This window comes from Sceloporus occidentalis, unplaced genomic scaffold (genome assembly GCF_023333645.1).
Source record: "Sceloporus occidentalis isolate IW3139 unplaced genomic scaffold, rSceOcc1.0.p SCAF_3, whole genome shotgun sequence".
Lineage (NCBI taxonomy): Eukaryota > Metazoa > Chordata > Lepidosauria > Squamata > Phrynosomatidae > Sceloporus > Sceloporus occidentalis.
Window position 1 is genome coordinate 170,571,418 of NW_028316983.1, and position 20,161 is coordinate 170,591,578.

At 38.9% G+C, this 20,161-nt stretch overlaps 1 protein-coding gene across 6 annotated transcripts in view; it reads right to left on the minus strand.

Moving 5' to 3' along the window:
* The window catches only part of RIPOR2 (RHO family interacting cell polarization regulator 2), a 142,418-nt gene that overhangs the window by 29,875 nt on the left and 92,382 nt on the right, over positions 1–20,161 (minus strand). For 5 of the 6 annotated variants that reach the window (XM_089516861.1, XM_089516864.1, XM_089516860.1 and 2 more), the window contains exons 2-8: positions 15,788–15,914; positions 12,245–12,400; positions 9,501–9,579; positions 8,467–8,490; positions 7,207–7,260; positions 2,027–2,176; positions 523–586 (exon numbers count right to left, since the gene is read on the minus strand). In XM_089516861.1, the coding sequence (XP_089372987.1) occupies positions 523–586; positions 2,027–2,176; positions 7,207–7,260; positions 8,467–8,490; positions 9,501–9,579; positions 12,245–12,400; positions 15,788–15,888 (628 nt within the window). In that variant the 5' untranslated portion in view covers positions 15,889–15,914. The remainder of the gene's footprint in view (positions 1–522; positions 587–2,026; positions 2,177–7,206; positions 7,261–8,466; positions 8,491–9,500; positions 9,580–12,244; positions 12,401–15,787; positions 15,915–20,161) is intronic. The other variant, XM_089516863.1, reaches the window with a different exon arrangement.

Below are 20,161 nucleotides of genomic sequence, written 5' to 3' on the forward strand. Positions count from 1 at the left end.
CTGATTAAAAAGCTTAATTCTGAAAACATATTACATTCTTATTAATATCCCGACACATATTAAAGATATTTTTCTCTCTTATTGCTTCTTTCTCTGTTTCTAGTCTTTTAGAACAATTGGGATTTAATGTGACATTCAAAATTTCTGGCAGTGGCAAAGTTTAAGATATTTAAAAGTTTATTTAAAAAAAGATGTGCCTTCCTCAACCACCCAAAGTTGTTTTTTCTCTCAGAATGAATGGATAGTTAACTCTAATTAGCTCACATCCATCTAAACAAGAGCAAAAACTATGTGCAAAGTTTGCTGTAATGCTTGATATTTCAATATATACAACTGATTCCAGTTGCTTTGGCTATAAGGCAGGATGAGCTCTGAAACCTCCATAACCAACACAGTGGAAGAAAACAAACAAACCTCTTATCTAAATTGGTTTGTGCTCTCAGTGCTTTGAGAAACAGACACACACAGAGCTCTCGCCTGACATGTTTGTGCACAAAAGGGGATGAAAGGAAAGCCAATTACCTTTCATCTTGATACAGAACTCCCCCATTAGATTTTCCAGCTCCCCTTCTATAGTACACATGTTCTGTGTGGAAAAACAGAAAACTGTATATCAGATTAACAATTCAAAATTAACAATATAAAAGTGCCTTAAAGCAAGCTATAACCCCCCTCCCCCCGTTTATAATCAGGTGCAATAATTCTGAAAAAGCCAGAATAGAGGCTCACAAGGATGTCCTAGAGAGGAAGGAAAAAGGAAAAACTCTCAGTCAGTGAAGTTGTGAATGTACCCCTGGAAATGATTACTTCTTTTTTCATTATCTGGAGGAAATTGGGGCTGGGCATCAAATTTTGTCCTAATATCCAGAGAGACAATTTGATACCTCCACTAGTCATGAGCTGCTTGAGCAAGCCTCAGTCTTAAAAATTCTCTCAGGATATCTAGAATGCTATGGTCAATTGTAGCTTTCCAGCACATATACAACAATGAAATACACATGCAACTGCACAATTGTCATACATGACAGTTTATATATACATTTTACATTAATGTTCAAATGGAAGTGAATTGTACATAGGAATTTTGTTGTGTCTGAAGAACCAATATTAACCAAATCCCGTTGCCCCTGGTCTTCAATAGGCACTTTTTCCTTAGAGTAGGGATGGGAACTTTACTGGAGATAGGGGGATAGAGACTGCACTTGACCCTTCCAGAAACACGGAAGGATACCCACCTTTCCCTGATCTCATCTCTAAACATCTTTTTTTCCAGAAGAAAATGTTGACCACAAACATAGCTAATTAAGTCTCCAGGTTGTGCAATTGACCAGCTGAGAACATTTTTCCACATACAGACCTAATTTAAGACCTTTACCCACCACTGGAAGGAAAACCTTCTGAAGAGCTTAAAATAGGCCTGCAATGGTTAATCACATACTTCTGGAAGATCTGGGGGAGGGGGGCTATGCTGGCCATTTTTCAGCCAGAAAACCCTTTGAAGAAAGAAAATAGGAGATCATGAGTGGCAACATGTGAGTCCTGTAGATACCAAAAGCTGCACATTGACCACCCCTGCCTTAAAGGCATTTTTCAGATTTCTCCACTGAGATTTAAGCTAGTTTTTGCTTCAGGTTTTCCTTATTTTTTCCTGTAACTTGATTCTCTCCAGCTAGGAAGCTATATCTGCTGGCCCTCTCATACCTTTGAATTATCAGATTTGAAAATGCTCTTCCTACAACCCAACGTTATCATCAATACACAAACAAGCACCAGAAGACTACTGTGCTCTCAGAATTGTAAGTTAGCAATAGGAAATTCACATGATAAGCCACTTTGTCCAACAAGAATTGCACACAAGAATGCACACTGCAGCCCATTGATTATCAGTAGCAATCGATTCTATATTTTAGACATTCTATTATGTGCTTTCCACAGATTCCACGATCAATTTTATTGATGTTACATCAATGTTCCTACAACACCTTGTGGCAAATTCAACCACAGACAAGATTAAGTAATCATGTACCTCTGTGTATTCTTTATAGCTTTTGTTGATTTCTGACAAACTCTCTCGAGCTGCCTTGCTTGCTGGGGACAACCCAAATGCTTGTTTCATTTTGCTAGCACCATCACGGAGCCGTCTTTGGATACAATAGGCTTCAAAGAGCTCATCAACCTGATAGGAACAGCAATGACCCATTAAGATTTTGAAAAATCAAAAATCAACAGAAAGGAACTTAAACACAGCAACTGAGAGGTTCTTGGTGGTTTTTTTCTTTAGAGAGATGGATGGGTAAATATCTTCAGAGTTGCTTCCATATCTATAGACTGACAATAATTCAGTGTGGAAACAGAGTAGTTGACAACAAACAGGAATTTGTATTTCAATTTTACAGGCTTCTAACTGTTATGGCCTTGGGTTTTGTGTAAACGCTCTCTGTTATCATTAAGCTTCAGTTTAAAAGCTAGTTTCTCTAAATAAAAGATTCCTGCTTGTCAGCTTTACCACCTTCTGATAATTCCCAGAATAAAAAGAAAGATAGCAGTACATAGTTTTTCACTGAAGAGGCTACTTCGGAGGAAAAAGGAGAATAATCAGGCTTCTTCATCAGTTGCATCAAGGCCTATCTGTCAACACCTAGTGATATTGACAATCATTGTAATACAATATGCACCATGTACAATATCTATGCTTAAACTGGCCAGTTAAATATATTAATCAAAAACTTCAAATTAATGCTGAAACCTCTTTGTTCCTGATGAATAACATGTCTTTCAGCATAATCCCTTGCATGTAGAGTCTGTCTGTATTACACAGCTTGATGCTACTTTAACTGTGCCTATATTCAATGAAATTCTGGAACTTGCTGTTTGGTTGGGTATTTATAGTTCTCTGCTAAAGAACTCTCATCCGCTTCCTTGAATTACAGTTCCTAGCTTTCACAATACCTCACTAAACTCCAAGCATTCCACATGATGGAACCATGATAGTTAAAGTGGTATCAAACAGTTATTAACAGTTTACACATATATACTCTTAAGAGGGCTGGCCCAAGACATTTTGCTTTCTGAGGTGAAGGATGAGTTGGTGTCCCCTTCTCGTTCCATGTAAAGAAGCTGTTCTGGACTGGCAGTTTAATCCTACTTCAAGAAAGGTGGTGGAAGAGCCATCCAACTAATTGAGGGAGCAGGAGAAAAGTTATATGCAGATGGGAACAGCTGTGGAGTTCAGCAGTAATAGCCAGGAGGTTTTTATTCCTACTGAGATGATTGCCTTACTCTGCCTAATGAAAAGGCCAGACCCAAGACCTAAGGTACTTAATGGAGTTCACTTTTAATCAAGCATGCAAAGGACTGTAGCATTACTACTATCAATACCCGGCAGCACTAAAATTAATCATTTTCAAGAATCTCTATGGGGGTGTACAGACTGGTACTTTATGCCGACCTGCACCCGAACTAGGGCTCAGATAGGGCTGAGCGCTCACACACTCAAAGCCCTTACCGTGTGCTGCGGGCATCATCTTGGCACGTGCCCATCCAGATGGCGTGCACCATGATGATGTCCGTCGTTTCACAGTTTCTATTTGCAGTGGGTTGGGGGTGTGGCATGCGGCTGCTGCGTTCCCAACCCAGCACTTCCAGGGGCAGCATAGAACTGCCCCTGAACATCTGTTCAGCCCCTATGTGTCTTTTTCGAAGGAGGTATTCTAGTTGTCATGTCTATTTAAGTTAATTCTTATGTCACTTCTGGTGACAAATATGAGAGCTTTCTTGGCAAGACTTATTCAGAGGAGGTTTGCCTTCCTTTTAGGCTGAGTGTGACTTGCCCAAGGTCACCCAATCAGTTTCCATGGCTCAATGAGTATTCAATTCCTGGTCTACTACTTCCCAGAGAAGAAAAGCCACCAAGCTGATTTTACTGTTGCACACTGGTCCTTCATAAAACAAAACAGCAAATGGCAGTACTAGTGGAGAGTATTTCTATCCATGCAAGGTGAGGCACTGAATTCCACTGCTTCCCCTTACTCTCCTTCCCCACTACATGAAAAGCTGTCCCTGATGACTGGAGACCCTCTTAACATTATGAAACATTGCAGGCATATCTCAGTGGCAAACCCCCTCTGAAGATAGGTGTACCTTTGGGTCACCATAAGTTGGAAATGACTTAAAGGCACACAACAACAACAACAACTTCTGCAGTAGATAAGGAAAAGAAATTCTGCAGGCCCCACCTTATGATGAAGGCAAGCATTTTCCACTAGCAGAAATTCATCATTAAATATAGCCCATTAAGTCCCCCCACTATAGGCTCAACCTCACAGTAGCATCTGCAGGTTTTGCTAATGCAGAATCTGGCTTAGCACCTAAGAAATATTTTACTAGGCACCTACAAACAGGCACTAATGCCATGAAAAGATATAGATCAATTCCAGAATGCATTATGATCATAATTAGTCTCTCTTGGCCTAGATCTGCATGAGTAATAACATATATGGTTATTGTGAATACTGCTATGTATTTCTTTATTTCAACTAGCCATATCACCAAGAGCTGTCATTTGCTGTTTACTCCTGTTAACAGGGTGAGGTACAACATTCTCTTTCTCCACAAAGCTATCTGCTATATTACAGAGCTATGATGACAGTGACCATGTTTCCTGTTTTCCTTGCTTGGTTTCCTGTTCAGAGTTTAACATCAATACATAGCTGTCACTAGAAAATAACTATGTTGTTGCCCTTACATTTATCTAAGCTTTGCTGCTTTCTATGAAAATGTTTTCAATAGTTGTTGCTTACATTTTGGTCTTCTAAAAACTTGTTCACATCAGGTTCCCTTTACTTGTCACCATGGGTTACAGAACAAAAAGTTAATCTACTGAACAATTTGAGTGTTGTTTTCCCCCCCTTTTTCTTTGTGGCAATTCACTCTTGCTTTAAAACACTGAAATCATTTTGTTCTGAGTGGGAGGGACCTGAACAGAAAGTACCCTGCTGCATGAGCTTTTGCTGGCAGGGAACATGTTTTTTATGGAATCTGTTTTCTTGATGAATATTTGATCTGTGCATACAGGAATAATAAAGAATTTTGGATGCCCTCCTATAGGCAATGCTATAGGAGAGCCATAGCTTCCATGCTGAAACCACCTGCGCTGACATCCAGTTAGGCAGTTACAATGTCATCAGCTAACTCGTGACCTTCTAACTCTTTGGTATTCATATTTATGATCATTGCCATGGCCACAAATGCCCCTTTAAAATCCAAATACAGTGGTACCCTGGGATACGAATGCGCCGCCTTACGAAATTTCCGGGTTACGAAAAAAATCCATGTAATTAAATGTTTCCGGGTTACGAAGGTTATTCCGGGTTACGAAGAAAATTTTGGGTGCTTTTCGGCGCGATTTCACACGAAATCGCGGCTTTCGCTATTAGCGCCTATGGGCATTTCGGCTAGCGAAAGTTTCCGGGTTACGAAAGCGGCAGCGGAACGAATTAATTTCGTAACCCGGGGTACCACTGTAAAGGCATTCTGCAGTGCTGGTGAGATGAGTACTGAAGAATGATTCATCCTGCCCTTTCCCACCATCAAGCTATGGTGCAACAAAGGGTTACACCAGGATCCTTGTTTCTGCTCATTACCCCATAAGAGAGGGCTGGACATGTCATCCTTCCTCACCCTACTTGCCACTCTCCAGGTATGGCTGTCTGGGTTTGGGGTACTGATCAGGAGACAGAGCATAGTAACAGCATCATAGCTGCATGCCTAATACAGGATTTCAGGATAATAAAAAATAATAAAAAAATATTTATCTTCTGCTTTGAGGATCGAGGCGGGTAACAGCAAAGTTTATACAATATACAACAATAAAAACAACAAGTCCCACAAGACCCCGGCCCAACCCTCCCTCCCAAGTATAAAATTAAACAAGAAAACATGGTTAAAAAATACATAATATGACAAAATTAATAAACAAACCACGAATAAGAAAAATAATAAAAGGAGGGGCATTCAATTGGTTCTGGACATTATCAATCGGGGAAGGCTTGCTGGAAGAGAAAGGTTTTTGTCACCTTTTTAAAGGCCTCGAGTGAGGATAATTGGTGAATCTCTTCCGGCAGGTCATTCCAAGTTTTTGGAGCAGTGACAGAGAAGGACCTCCATGAGGTCACCGCCGGTCTGGTCTTTCTAGATTGTAAGAGGTTTTTCCCGGAGGATTGAAGTGTACGGGAAGGATTGTATGGGAGGAGGCGTTCCTTCAAGTAGACTGGACCCAGGCCATGTAGGGCTTTATAGGTGATAACCAACATCTTGTACTGTGCCTAAAAGCTAATAGGCAGCCAATGTAGTGATATTAAAATAGGTGTAATATGGTCGAACTTTGGATATTTGGGGAGAGGACCACCCCCTTCTGCACTAGGTCCATGAGCCACCAATAAGGAAATAATGAAGCACTTCACTTTGGAGTATTGCAGTGTGAACCGAACTTATATGCCACCATTGACACAAGGCCATGCTACTCCTAAATCCATCTTTTAAAATTCAATGCATCTTTTAGATATACAAATACCATACAGCGAGGTTCTGGGATTATGAACTGAGGAACATTCTTTTCAGGGGAACCAGAGGGCAATTTGTCCTTTCCTTTAGTAGTAGCAACTCTATGGAGCATGGAATAGGTCTTTCTGGACAGAGATGCAACAGTCTGATGCAAAACAAAATTAGATTAATTCTGTATAATATTTGGAGTCTTAACTGGTCACCATGCTTGATGTCAGGAAGAAATGTCTCCCTTCAAGTTAGATGGGCTTTTGTTAACTGCTGTGCAGAAATCGAGGCACAGCTTCAATAGCATATACAGATTTTATTTATTTATTTATTTATTTATTTATTTATTTATGGAATTTATATTCTGCTTTTATCCCAAAATAGGAATCAGTGGTACATTTGTGTCTGCCCCACGTCCCAAGACCTGCCACATGCCTCAGAAGAGCATGATGCTGAGTTATTGTGTGAAGGCAACAATGGGGACACACTGTGAATGCTACATAGTATTTGCAGCTGACAGTGGAAGACCTAACTGAAATCTATTTGAAGGGCTGCTTTGTCAGGAGGTTTCTCTGGAATACTGGATATTGCTGGACAGGCTTTTGATAACTTGTTCAAGAACAAAGTTAGAAGCAAGATGAAAGGATAGCTGATTACCTTGCTGATGTGGAACTCCAGCTTTCTCATATATCTTTCAATTGCTTTCATTTGCTGCAAAATAAATTAAAAATAAGTAGAATGAGAATGACAGATAGCTTCTATGAACTGAACTGATTTGCACTTTTGCAGAACTTTTAATACTCTCATGTCAGACTAGTCTGATACAAAATCAACAGAGCCTTTTCTTTTAAAGGGAGTGTGCTTAATTTCAGAGTGAGTTTTTGTAATTAGAATCAGTGTACTTCAAATTTCCTTCTGATACTCTAATTTTTAAAAGGCTTTGATCATTTGAATAGAGATAGTCAGTACCTTCCCTGCTTGTTTCCAGTTTCCACAAAGTATAATACAAATGTGTTCCAAACACTACATTAAACATTCAAGTACCTATTCAGAGTCATATTGAGTTAAAACTAGTACTGTCTTAGCCCAGTGGAGGGCTAAGTGTTGCTCTGGAACCACAGTGTGGCTCTAAATCTTTCTAAATTGTCCTGCAAAGTTAGAGTGAACTGCCTCTCATGGAAAGATATTGATTAACTTTTCAAATAGGTTGCTATGTCCCCCTGCACTATTTCATGTCAAAACTATGATACATGAGTAGACTTCTGGCAATATCTGTTTTTTCTCCTCCCAGTTTCTTGCATATTCAGTAATCCTAGAGGGTCTCGGGGGCATAAAACAGGCTCTTGGACTTGCCACAGTTGACAACTCCTTCTTTAGAGCACAGCCCTCAAGCCATTTTCTTTGAAATAATTCTTCTGGATTGAAAGTGTTTGTTACAGATAGACGGATAGATCAATACACAGACAGACAGATAGGAATTAATGAAGAACAAGGACTCTGGGAGACTTTGTTCAATCTTTGCTCAGTCATGGACACACATCAGGTGACCTCAGGCAAGTCATACTGTCTTAGCCTAAAAGGAAGGCAATGGCAAATCCCCTTTGAATAAACCTGGTCAAGAACATTCCATGATAGGGTTGCTATAATGTTTTTACTGTTTTTATACTATGACTGTTTAATCCTGTTTTAGCATTGGGAATGGGGGTGGGTATAGGGCTTGTTTTCTTCTTGGATTTTATTGTAACTTTGATGTATTTTACTGTTGTAACCTGCTCGGATTCTCTGTGATAGGGCGGGCTAGAAATAAATCTTCATTATTATTATTATTATTATTATTATTATTAATTGGAGTCAATGTACAGATGAGATTAAGTTTATCCATTTCTTGCAGTTTAGTTGGTCATTAGAAAAACATACCTTATCTAGATCATATAGCACTCCCTGTAAGGAATAAAATGAAAATATTAATAGCACATAGGATTTTCTTTTACAGAAGGAAGCACTGTGCCACTACACACATCACCCTAGTCCATCTGATCCAAAATAAGGTCAGTACAATGGAGAAATGCCTTACAGAACAGAAACCTATGACATTCAGAGTAACTGAGGGAACTTACTGGTTTTATTTTTAAACCATCTAGAGAATTTTAGGTGCTCTGCACATAAAAAACAAATAAATAAAATTAAATAACTTTTTAACTATGTTCTGATAATTCATGTTAGAAAGATGAATAACATTATATCTCCTTCATAAACAATCTGAGTAAGCCTAACATAGTTATATACACCACAGCTATCTATCCATTTTGGACAAAAGATATATAACTCATCTAATTCAAAATTTCCTCAAGACAAATCATTTATTTAAAAAAGCTGCATAATACATGTACATAACAGAAGTGGATAGTGCCTATACATACTGCACTATAATACACAAATTCACATAGTTTCTGACGTGCAGAATAAGTAACTGATCCCTTTAAAATAATTATTTTCTCATATGGCCACACAGAATGAAGCATTCTGGCTTTGAGAGCTGGCAAAAAGTAACTTTTCCAACACACAGCTGCCTCCACAATCCCTTACTGACCAAGTGGGCAGAACAAAACAGGGGGAAAAAACATGGAAGGGGGAGAAGGAGTGGATTAGCCTGCCTCACCAGCTTACCCTGCCATGTTGATAAATCATAGATCACCAGCAAAATGGAAACCCTAAGAAAACTGGAGGCTTTTGAAAGAAAGAAAAATCATCCAAGGATGCAATTTCTAACAAATATCTCCCAGTCTGAAATCTGAGGCAGTGTAATTTCCATAGCACTTCTGTTATGGAAATCTGAACCAGCTCTTAAGATTTTTCTTACAGCACCTCAATACTACAATCTCATTTTCCTTTGTCCGCTCCCTACTTAATAAGGAACTTGGTATTGTTTGAGTTCTGTGATGAAGACATACCAGCCGTGAGTTTCTTTTCATGTCCTTTAATTGAGCTGTCAATTTATCTAGCTCTGTTTGATGCACATCCAGGTATTCACTGTAGAGATAAGCCAAAAAGGAAAACATCAACTTTGTAATTTTCCATTATTAAAATGCTGGATTTTGTGAAAAGAACATCAGTTTGGAATAAAGTTATCTTTGCTGGTAATTGTTTATGGAAGTAAAGTACTCTAAAGTAACAAAGTAATCCTCTATATGACTATTTACAAGGAAGGACTGTTAAGTTAAATACTTCCAGTCAAGTGTGTATATGATTGTGGCCCCCCAGAAATTATAGGATAGTAATTCCCATCAGCATTAGACACTATAACCAATGGTGTATGATCATGAGATTTGTAGTTCAGTAATATCAGGAATGTTGCAAGTGGCCTACACCATCATAAAGAGTCAGTTTACATTATGAAAATGAATGTTAAATGTGAAATTTGCAACAAGGGGAGGGATTATACAAAAACAACAGATATAACCACAATGCACAGATGCTACTGTTTCTGCTTCCCGTTACTATAACTATTCTTAGTATTATTATTTAGTAAACTATGGCTGGCATCCTCTTCAATATTTACAGTGTTGTAAGCTAGACTTACAACCTTGTAAATCTTGGTATTCACATTTATGACTGTTGCGTCTTTACCATGATCACAAATGTTCCCTAAAGCCCACTTTAAAAGCCAGGCAGCTGTGCCACCTGAGGGAGTTTTGTGGTGCTGGCAAGCAGGGTGCTGAAGAATGACATATCCAATCCTTTCCTGCCAATAAGCTGCAGTGCCACAAGCAGTTATGACAGAATGTTGCAGAGGTGCTTGCTACTGCTCAGCACACCATGTGCTGCTGAGAGGAACTTCTTTGGTTAGTGCAACTGCCTGGCTTTTAAGGGGTCAAGTTGGGAGACAGGTTGTAGCTACATCATCAGAGCTATGCCTCGCACACAGGATCCTGGCCAACATTTCTGAAACATCAGGGCCAAAATCCATTTATCAGTGCCAACTGGACCAGAGCCAATGCACCAACAGGAACTTAATAAATCAGTGCTTATGTAAGCCCCACTGATTCAATGGCTCTACTCTAGTTGGCACTAACAACTGGATTTAGGCCCAGGATTATTTTTAATATGAAAGGAAATTATTTCTTTGGAGACTAAACATTTGTCTGATATTTATCAGGATTTTCTGCCTATAAGAAGCTAATATAAAACATTTCAACCTTTTAGGGTCTCATTTACTGGCGCTGTTAGTTCCTTAAAGATTAAACCCATTGACACAATAGAGTTTACAAAAGTGTTGCCTTAACAAGTTCTTATTGATTCAGTTGGTCAACTCTGTCTGAGAGTAGTAAATGAATTTAAGTCTAAGTGTGAACTGAAAAATTAATATTGATGGAAATAATCAGAAAGTCTTTTCATTGATGATTAATTGATTAATTTCTCATTAATTTTGGTACATTATGCTTTCGATTTAAAAAAAATGGGTTAAAACCCATCCACTTTTTCCAGTCACAAGGTATTTGCCCTCCACATTCAACAGATGACAACCTTGCATGAGTACACTCTTTCTCCTTCTGGTCAGGCTCAGCCCCTACTGTAATTCTAGTAATAGTCAATGCATGCAATTTTTGCAGAGTAGTCAGAAACTCTTAATCGAAAACAACCATGAGACTGATCTATTTTTAATTACAGTTAGCCCATAAGACTATTTCAGTTTATGGCAGCTGCTTCATCCAAGGAGGTTATACCAATTGTGTTGATCATGGACAGCAAATGTTCATCAAACTGAATATGGGATAATGTTGGCAATGCCAAAAGGCAAATGCAATGCAGATTTTGATGAACTAGTCTATAAAATCCTATGGAAGTTAAAAAAACCCAACACCCTGGATAATTCAATAAAATCGGAAGGAAAAAAACAGAGACATGCCTCATGGGGCTCAACTGCTAGATTCTTATTGTCCAGTAAATGGTCTAAGAATTTAAGCTCCAAAATGTGTATATATTATAAAGGAGGCCTTTGAGAGCATATACAGACTGAATGTGTTGGGCTTTTTTTTATCAGTAAAAACATCCATCTCAAGTTTCTTCTGTGAACTACAAAATCCTATGCCAAATAAATTGTGTTACACTTTATTTTTTTTAAAAAGAGGCACAAGGCTATTTGTTAGTTTTGCTGCAACAGGGCAACACCTCTATGCTCCTGGAAAAAATAAACCACAAGGTACTGAATCTAAACTACATTGTGTATATTCCACTGTGTATGTTACAGTATTAACAGTAATTACACAGTAATCTTGACATACGCTAGAACAGTTGTAAGTCAACCAAGGCTAGACAATTCTGCAACATTGCAATATAGGGTAGGGGTGAGGTAAAACAACTATCACAAAAAGCAACTTGGATTCCAAGTATGAGGTTGTCCTGCACTGTTAGAGAAAGCAGAGCTTTGAAAGGTTACTTTTTGAGGGGTGTGTGTGACAACTCCCAGAATCCCTTAGCTTACCATAGCTGCAGCATTTTGGAAATCACTGTACAAAAAGGTAACATTTCTAAGCTCTGCAAAGATCTTAAATTCCTTACTGGCTGGGAGCTGGTATTAATGAAATTGAAATTGATATCAGAAACTGGAATCTAATTTACTACTGAGAAATCAAACCTTCCTTGTAGAACAGCAAAGATAGTTTTGCTTCTGCCTCAGGACAATAAAAGTTCTTACTCAAGTCCATTCTTTAGGGCCTTGTAGACTTCTTCCATCCTTTCAGGCTGAGGCTCCTTAGATGTGCTGTTGCTCTTGTGCCCTAAATTGTGCATTTTCTTCACTTTTGCCTGGGGTTTCTTGAGTGCAGATGAGTTTTCAATAAAGGAGTTACACCTAAAAAATGGACATAAAAAGAGTGTGAAGAGGAAAGGAAAAACTATAAATCATGATTATCTCAAAGGAGTATAGCCTAAGGAGCTTTCCCGAACATCTAATCTTTCCCAGCTAAAAGCAATCTGCTTACAAGGCTGCCTGCCAGAGAACACTCAGTGTTTATGGGTTAAGAGGTCTGAGACAACATGACACATGGCTATCAGCATCTGATATTCTACTTTGGGAGATATCTAGAGCCTTTATAGTTTCATTTCATTGATTTATTTAGACTTGTAACTTGCCACATTGCAAAGATTAATTGCAAACGGCAAAATATTTGAAATATACCATATATGCACAATTAATTTTAAAAAGAGAAAAAGACTAAAAGAAAAGGGAAGGGAGTCAGCTTTTATAAACAGCTATTGTTTTAAGTTACTGTATATACTCATGTACAAGTTGACCATGTATAAGTCAAGGGAAGGTTTTAAGGTCAAAATTGTGGATTTTGATATGACCTGTGGATAAGTTAAGGGTAAAACTTAGGGGGCTATAACAAAGGATCTAAAGGGGAAATCACCATTTCTGTCCCTTCTTCTCCTTCTCCCAACCGCCTAACACCACTTCTCTGGTGCTGGAGGAGAAGGCTTTAACATCAGATGGGGAAGGGAAAAAAGTGGATTTAAATGTGGGGTCTGGTGGGGAGAGAAGGCTTTAATACTGGACTGGAAAGTAACTGGATTTAAATGTGGAGTTTGGTGGGGAGAAAAGGATCACCTCTTTTTCACTCCCCCCCCCCCCCCGGCAGGTATTTTTGAAATCACTGCCGAGAGACATGGGGTTGTGCTTCTTCCAGGACCTTTCTAAGCACTATTTCTGTATTGACCCATATACGAGTCGACCCAGGATTTTAGGGTCAATTTTTGGACATAGATTTCTCGAGTAATATGGGCACATCTGCTTATAACAATAACATGGTTGTACTTATTATTACATAGCCACTCTTGCATGTCAATAGCCACACTGATATATATTATGATAAGATATAAATTATTCTAAAACCAAGACACAATCCAAATAAGCTAAGCACTCCACTGTTGTTTGGATGGGTCCAGATTATAATTACACACAGGTAGCTTGTGCCTTAATTGACTTCAAACAGCACTGATCTTAAACCAGATCACCCAACGTTGCATAAATCAAGGGGGAATGTTTTATGACAGAGGCCTTTATCACAAAGACAAAAAAGAAGGGAGCATGGCGGGATGCTCCTGTCAATATCACACAATAATAATCGCACAATCCTGTGAATATAAACTGGTACTAGAATTCCTCTTTATTCACACAATAATCATGAGATAATAGCAATATTGTGCAATGTCATGTGATAATCTTCAAGTTATTATGTGATATTGACTGGAGTACTCAGCTATGCTCCCGTCTTTTTTGCCCATGTGCCCATTGTTGAGAAAACATAAGGACTGCAAGCCTGACTCTAAGCTTCATTTATATAAAACTTATTCCAGCTTGCTGGTGTGTCCTTTCCTGAAAGGAAAAACAAGACAGACACAGTAACACTTGCACAGATTAGGCACAGACAGGGTCAGCTCCTGGTCTGCTCTGTGGGTGGGAAGTGACAGAGGAAGAGCTTCTCTGTTGATGGCTGCTGCCACTAAAGTTCTGGATCTACCCACCATTGAAAGTCCCCACAATGCTTTAGATAGTGTCACTCTAAGGTATTATGGGAAATTAAAATGCTAACTACCTGTGTATACTCAACTATAAGTCGACCTCATGTATTAGTCAAGGGCAGGTTTGGGGGACCAAAATTATGGATTTTGCCATGACCTGTGGATAAGTTGAGGGTAAAACTTGGAGGCTCCTTCAGTGTGTATATGTGTACGCACAGCAAGAGGGACTCTAATTGAGGCTTTTTGCTTCAGTTTCAACTTTGGTTTCACCCTTGACTCTCCAGCCAGCAGCAGCTAGCATGGGTGGGAGAAGGGCTCTATTTGTTTAACAGCAATCAGTCACTCAGGACTCTTTCTGCTTGGCTCAAGAGAAAAAGAAACCCTGTTTCTACCGCATGGGGAAATCTGAAAGAGCTGCTATCATATTACCATACTGACCTGTAAATAAGTCAACCTGGAATTTGGGGGTCAGTTTTTGGGCATAAATTTTTAGACTTATAGATGAGTATATATGGTGTAGCCAGCTGCCTATTGCTCAATAAGAGTATCAAAAGGAGGAGGAGGAGGAGGAGTTGTTTAAAGCAAGTCTCATGTTAGATATTAGCAGTGGGTTATGCCAGGCAGCAGTCAAAAAATACCAGGCACAGGCACTGTCCTTAACTGAGGAAGAAATGTATTTATTTATTTGATTTCTATGCCACCTTTCTCCCAGAAAGGGACTCAAGGCGGCTCACAAATAAAAAGTCTAAAAAACATATTACAATAAAATAATTGGAGTACTGCCTTGCTGTTAGCTTCCTTCAAGTCAACTTTGACTCACAACAACCCTGTGAATGAGACACCTATATGCCCACCCCATCCTCCATTGCTCAGCTCAGGTCCTGCAGGTTCAGGGTCATGGTCTCCTTAATTAAGTCAATCCATCTAGAATGCTTTTTCCCTCTCTTTCTACTGCCTTTTACCTTTCCTAGCATTATTGTCTTTTCTAATGAGTTGTGCCTTCTCATGATGTGTCTGAAGTATAACAGCCTCAGTTTAGTCATCTTGGCTTCCAGGGAGAATTCAGATATGATTTGTTAGAGGACCCATTTGTTTGGGTCCCTCAGGCACCACAACTCAAATGAGTTGATTTTCTTTCTATCTTCCCACCATTGATTATTTATTCCAACCCTGGCTTCCATTACCATCTATTAAGAATAAATTTAAAATTCCATATTCTGGACAAAACAAAACCTGGTCCGGGACAACAATAGCTGTAATGACAAATCAGGACATATTCCCTGAACAACTGTGAAGAGAATCTGTAAAACCTCTATAAATAGATTGGATCTGAAATGAAACAGACTGTCTGGCTCAGCTCTAAGCAAAGGGCCAGAGACTGACTAGGTTTGGGAGGCAAGGAGGAAAACTGTTCTCTTCCAATTATCCCCCACTCCTACACACTGACCCACGGACAAATAAAAACTGTGGAGATAATGTGCTTGCTGAAGTCTATGGGTCAGAGAGGTCAAAGAGATAACCTTTAGTAAAGCTGAGGCTATTTCCTCCCTACTGGTTTGTTTAAACTGAGGCTTCACTCAAAGATAGATTGCCAATTCTATACCAGAAGCACCCTTTATTAGAGGATAAAAACAACAGATTCCCAGGGCCAAGCTCTGTGTGTGCATGCATGTGCATTTTACTCAGTTTATAGCTTTGCTTGGAAAACTGTACTTGCCTGGATCTCCTTTCTTGAAGACCGCTGAAGCCAGCAAAGGATTGACTTCTAATAATGCCATTAGGGCCTCCTGGAGAAAACGAATGTGATCCTACTGACATGATTTCTGGGAATCTTGAAGATATTCCTGCAAGAGAACAATGGCAAACTATCAGCAGGTTTAAGACACAGCTTGTCAAATTCTTGTTGGAACTAAAAATAGTAAATGAATATAGATCATAAGATTCATGTATCTCTGAATCTTGACAATGCACATTTAGTCCAAGAGAACCAGGGGTTTATTGAATTTTTCTTATCAACAACAAGTGTGCTATAACAAATGTTTTCCTTTATGTCTGTTGACTTTCTGGCTTTGGCTCCACATGCTATCATATACAGTCCCCCTCCATTTGTGCAGCCTTGGAATTTGCACCCTTGCTTATGTGGCTAATGGAGGGAGAACATAATGGGGCGTGTGTCTGCAGCTTCCACGCACGCACGCAAGCATGTGCCGGGGGCTTGAATATCAGTGAGTTTCCATTTTGTGTATATGTGTGTGTGTGTGTGTGTGTGTCCCCGGAACAGATCCCCCCCCCCCCAAAAACAGAGGGCCGACTGTATATACATGTATTGTCTCCATAGTGTCTCAGATTTGATTCTTAAAATAACTTAATTCAATAATGCAATCCCCTCCCCTGTAACAAAATGAATTTTTCTAAATAATATGCCTTATACTGATGAACTAGTAGGGGTATGTTGAATAGTTGTCTATTCAATCATTGTAAATGACTACGCACATTCTACCTGCATTTGGAGACATATTTCAATGCATATTTTCATGTTTTTACATTTCTCGTCTAGCTTGTGCAGATGTTTGTGTATCTCTTTACCAATCATCCCCCACCACAACAAAAGGACAGAGTCAAATAAATGGTAAACAGCAGCTGCCTCCAGAATCATTTACTGAGCATGCATGAACAGATCAGAGAGAAAAGGGAAGAGCAGATAAGCTGCCCTCACCAATTTCCCTCAGATTGTTTTTAAAAATTAGATTTATAAATTTGATCCACAAAATGGAAATTCAAATAAAAGTTGAAGCTAGTGAAAGCAAAGAAGATTTAAAAGAAAATAAATAAAAATAAAAAATAAAAATCATCCCTGTATGTTTTTTGGAAGAAGTCTTCAAGTGGTTTGTTGAATGTTCCAGCTGTTTTTCTTTACTTGTACAAGGCTTACATGACCTTGTTGTTTCATTTCACATGTTCATATTGTTAGTTTTGAATTAAATTTTGCTGGAACACATTGAACTGTTCTTTTGTTTTGTGGTGCAGAAATTTATCCCTATTCTTTCCATGTTATTTCTGTCTTTGGTACCAAATGTTCTGTTAAAGAAGTTATACAAAGCAGTGTATCTACTTTGTTAACTAAGGTATAGCTATATTGAATAAATGGATACTAGACTGACTGAAACACATCTATTTCAGCTTTTCTGTTGCTCAGAATACTATAAGAACTTTTTTTTCCATAGCGGTTGTGAATTATATCTCTTTATACCATACAGATAGTGCACAGCCACAATCATTTCCCCACCCTTGGGCTATTTCCAGTCAGGTGGCTGCAATACATCATTTCACAAAAGCTTTTATTGTTATGGCTATCTCTTTCAAAAAGGCCTAATAGGTTAAGCTTGAATCCTTCACTATTGACAGTTTTAGAATAATGATGACCTTGTGAATTATTAAATCCCACAAGAAGAGGACAATTGGATAACCCCACCATGTTTTCCTGTGGAGGTCCCTAAAATGGCAATCCCTCTAACACAGACTTGCTCCATCCTGTCTAGCCAACAGTGGAAGGCATTTTACTGTTGCCAGTTGAGTTATAACTGAGGATATTTTATACCCATATTGCCATCTGCTCTAGATGTCCAGTATAGATATTATAAAGTCATTCAATTTAAATTCCAATTATTTAATGGACAGAGGACTCGCAGCATTATTATGAGAATAATGTGGGGAGGAGAGCTAGCATGGTGTAGTACTTTGAGTGTTGGACTATGATTTTGCAAACCAGGGTTTGAGATCTATGGGTGACTTTGGAGAAATCACACTCTCTTAGCCTCAAGAGAAGGCTTGCCAAAAAACCCTCTTTGCAGAAATCTTGCAAAAAACAAAAAACAACAAAAAAACCAACCCACACCACACCACAAAACCCACAAATAAACCCATGATGTGTTTGTCTCAGGGTCACAATCAGTTAGAAATGACTTGAAGGCACACAACAGCAACAACAATGTGGGAGGAAGAAAATCATGTATGCTGCATTGAGCTCACTGGAGGAAAGGCAGCTTATAAATGTAACAAACCCTGAAAATGATCTATCATCCAAAGGCTAAGAATGACAGAATTCTGAGAACTGGACCATAGCTTGGATGATGATCTAGGTTCTAGTTTCCACTGAACTTATTTAGAGTTAATATGATTTAGAGTTAATATGTTAATATTAAACTCCTTGGGCCATTCACTCTGTCTCAGCCTGATCCTTATTTGGGATCTAAATGTAATAAATAAATTAACTTCTTCATTGAAATGACCTATGATTTTTAGTACCATCTTGAGGCTTGCCTCTTTCTTTCTTAATTTTTTTGTATTTGGTGCATCTGAGGAAGTAGGCTCAAGTTTATGACAGCTCATGCTGCCAACTTATTTCTTTCAGTTAGTCTCAAAGGTGCAAGATCCCTGGCACCGGACTAACATGGCTATGTCTTTGCATTGTACTGCTTTCTTTCTGTCACTTATTTACATCTACACAAAAGCAAAATGCTCAGCATCTTGTTGAAATTCTTAAAACCATGATTTGTCTCATGTTTCCAAGCACTATACAAGGCCAAACCACTAATTACATCTGAGAATCAAAGCATTCACTTGTCTCTCATATCCAGCTACTTAGAAATGAAATGGTAGGTCCATTATAATCTGTATTGGTTTATGCTGCAATGAGATATTGTACTACTGCAATCAATCTTTAAACTTTTATGATTCACATATGTATTAATCATATTAACTCTAAATAAGTTCAGGCTGTTAAGTAGCTGGAGAGAGGCCATACATCCACAGCTACTGAACCCTTAAGTGAGGGGAGTTATGAATCTTTAACCTGAAACTAAAGAAAAGTGTGAAGAAAAAAGCTCAATAAGTCTGGAAGTCTTATGGGTTTTCATGGCAAAAATATTCTGCAACACAATCAACATTAGAAAGATTATAAGTACTGGTGTTAGTCAAGATGAGTTCATTAGCATATGATGAGCTGCTTCTTAAAAGCCTCTTTTTGTCAAAATACAAGAACATACTGCCAATGTAATATGTTCCATCATGTTCATGTTAGCGCACACAAGGGATGAAGAGCTTCTGTGAAATGGGCAAGTGTGCCAATCTGAAGCAAGATATTTGCAAGATACATGATTATATCTGCAAATTTAAAACAGATTCTTCACTAATTATGTTTAGGAAAAGAAAGGATCTTCAATTCCTGGTTAACCTAGCTTGTTAAAGAAGGGATGCAACCAATGGATAGGAAGAAGTGGCTTGAACCTGCATTTTCCAGAAACGGATTGAAATTCCATTGTCCACACTGGTCACTCCCAAGGTGGCCTGAATGTGCATGGCCTGCATGGCACATCAAGCCATGCCGCTGGATCATTTTTTTTGTTTCCTCCCCACCATCCATAGGGAGTCACGCACTTTCACACAACCACACTGCCAGTGACTGCCTGCTGCCTAGATGCCATCCCATCAGATGGCCACACCTTTCATCAGCCACACAGTTGCACCTATGATCCTCCACTGGTACAGGGAGAGCCCCTTCTTGGACTGTCTGGTTTGTGTATGTTGTACTTATATCCACTGGAGGCATCACACTTTCACTTTTTTGCATTGCTCTCCGGCTCTGTCCTTTTTAAACGCACACCTGCACCAGTGCATTTATATGCAATTACCAGAAAGCAATTTGAGTGAGTAACCCCAACATAGCCCCAACATTGTGAAATCTAAACTTGGCATGGATAACAAACTTACCTGTTTTGTGTGTGTATATCTCATGGTTGTTTATTTTTAGTAGCTCAATTTTCGTTAATTCAAGTATGTTTGTAGCCTACATTACCATATTCAGTCAGTAGGTACCAGAACTTCCCGAAGCAAGAAGGATGACGTTCAAGGAAGGCCATGAGATTTTTTTCATATGGTGGCCAGGAAATTTCATGTGACGTTTCCCAAATTTTTCAAACAGTTCATAGAGTAAGGTGGAGGAGAGAGAAAGAGGCACCTGATGTGGGACAGAATAGAGTGAGCTGAGGGAAAGACTGTATGAGCACCAGGCTGGTGAAGGTTGGAAAATAGC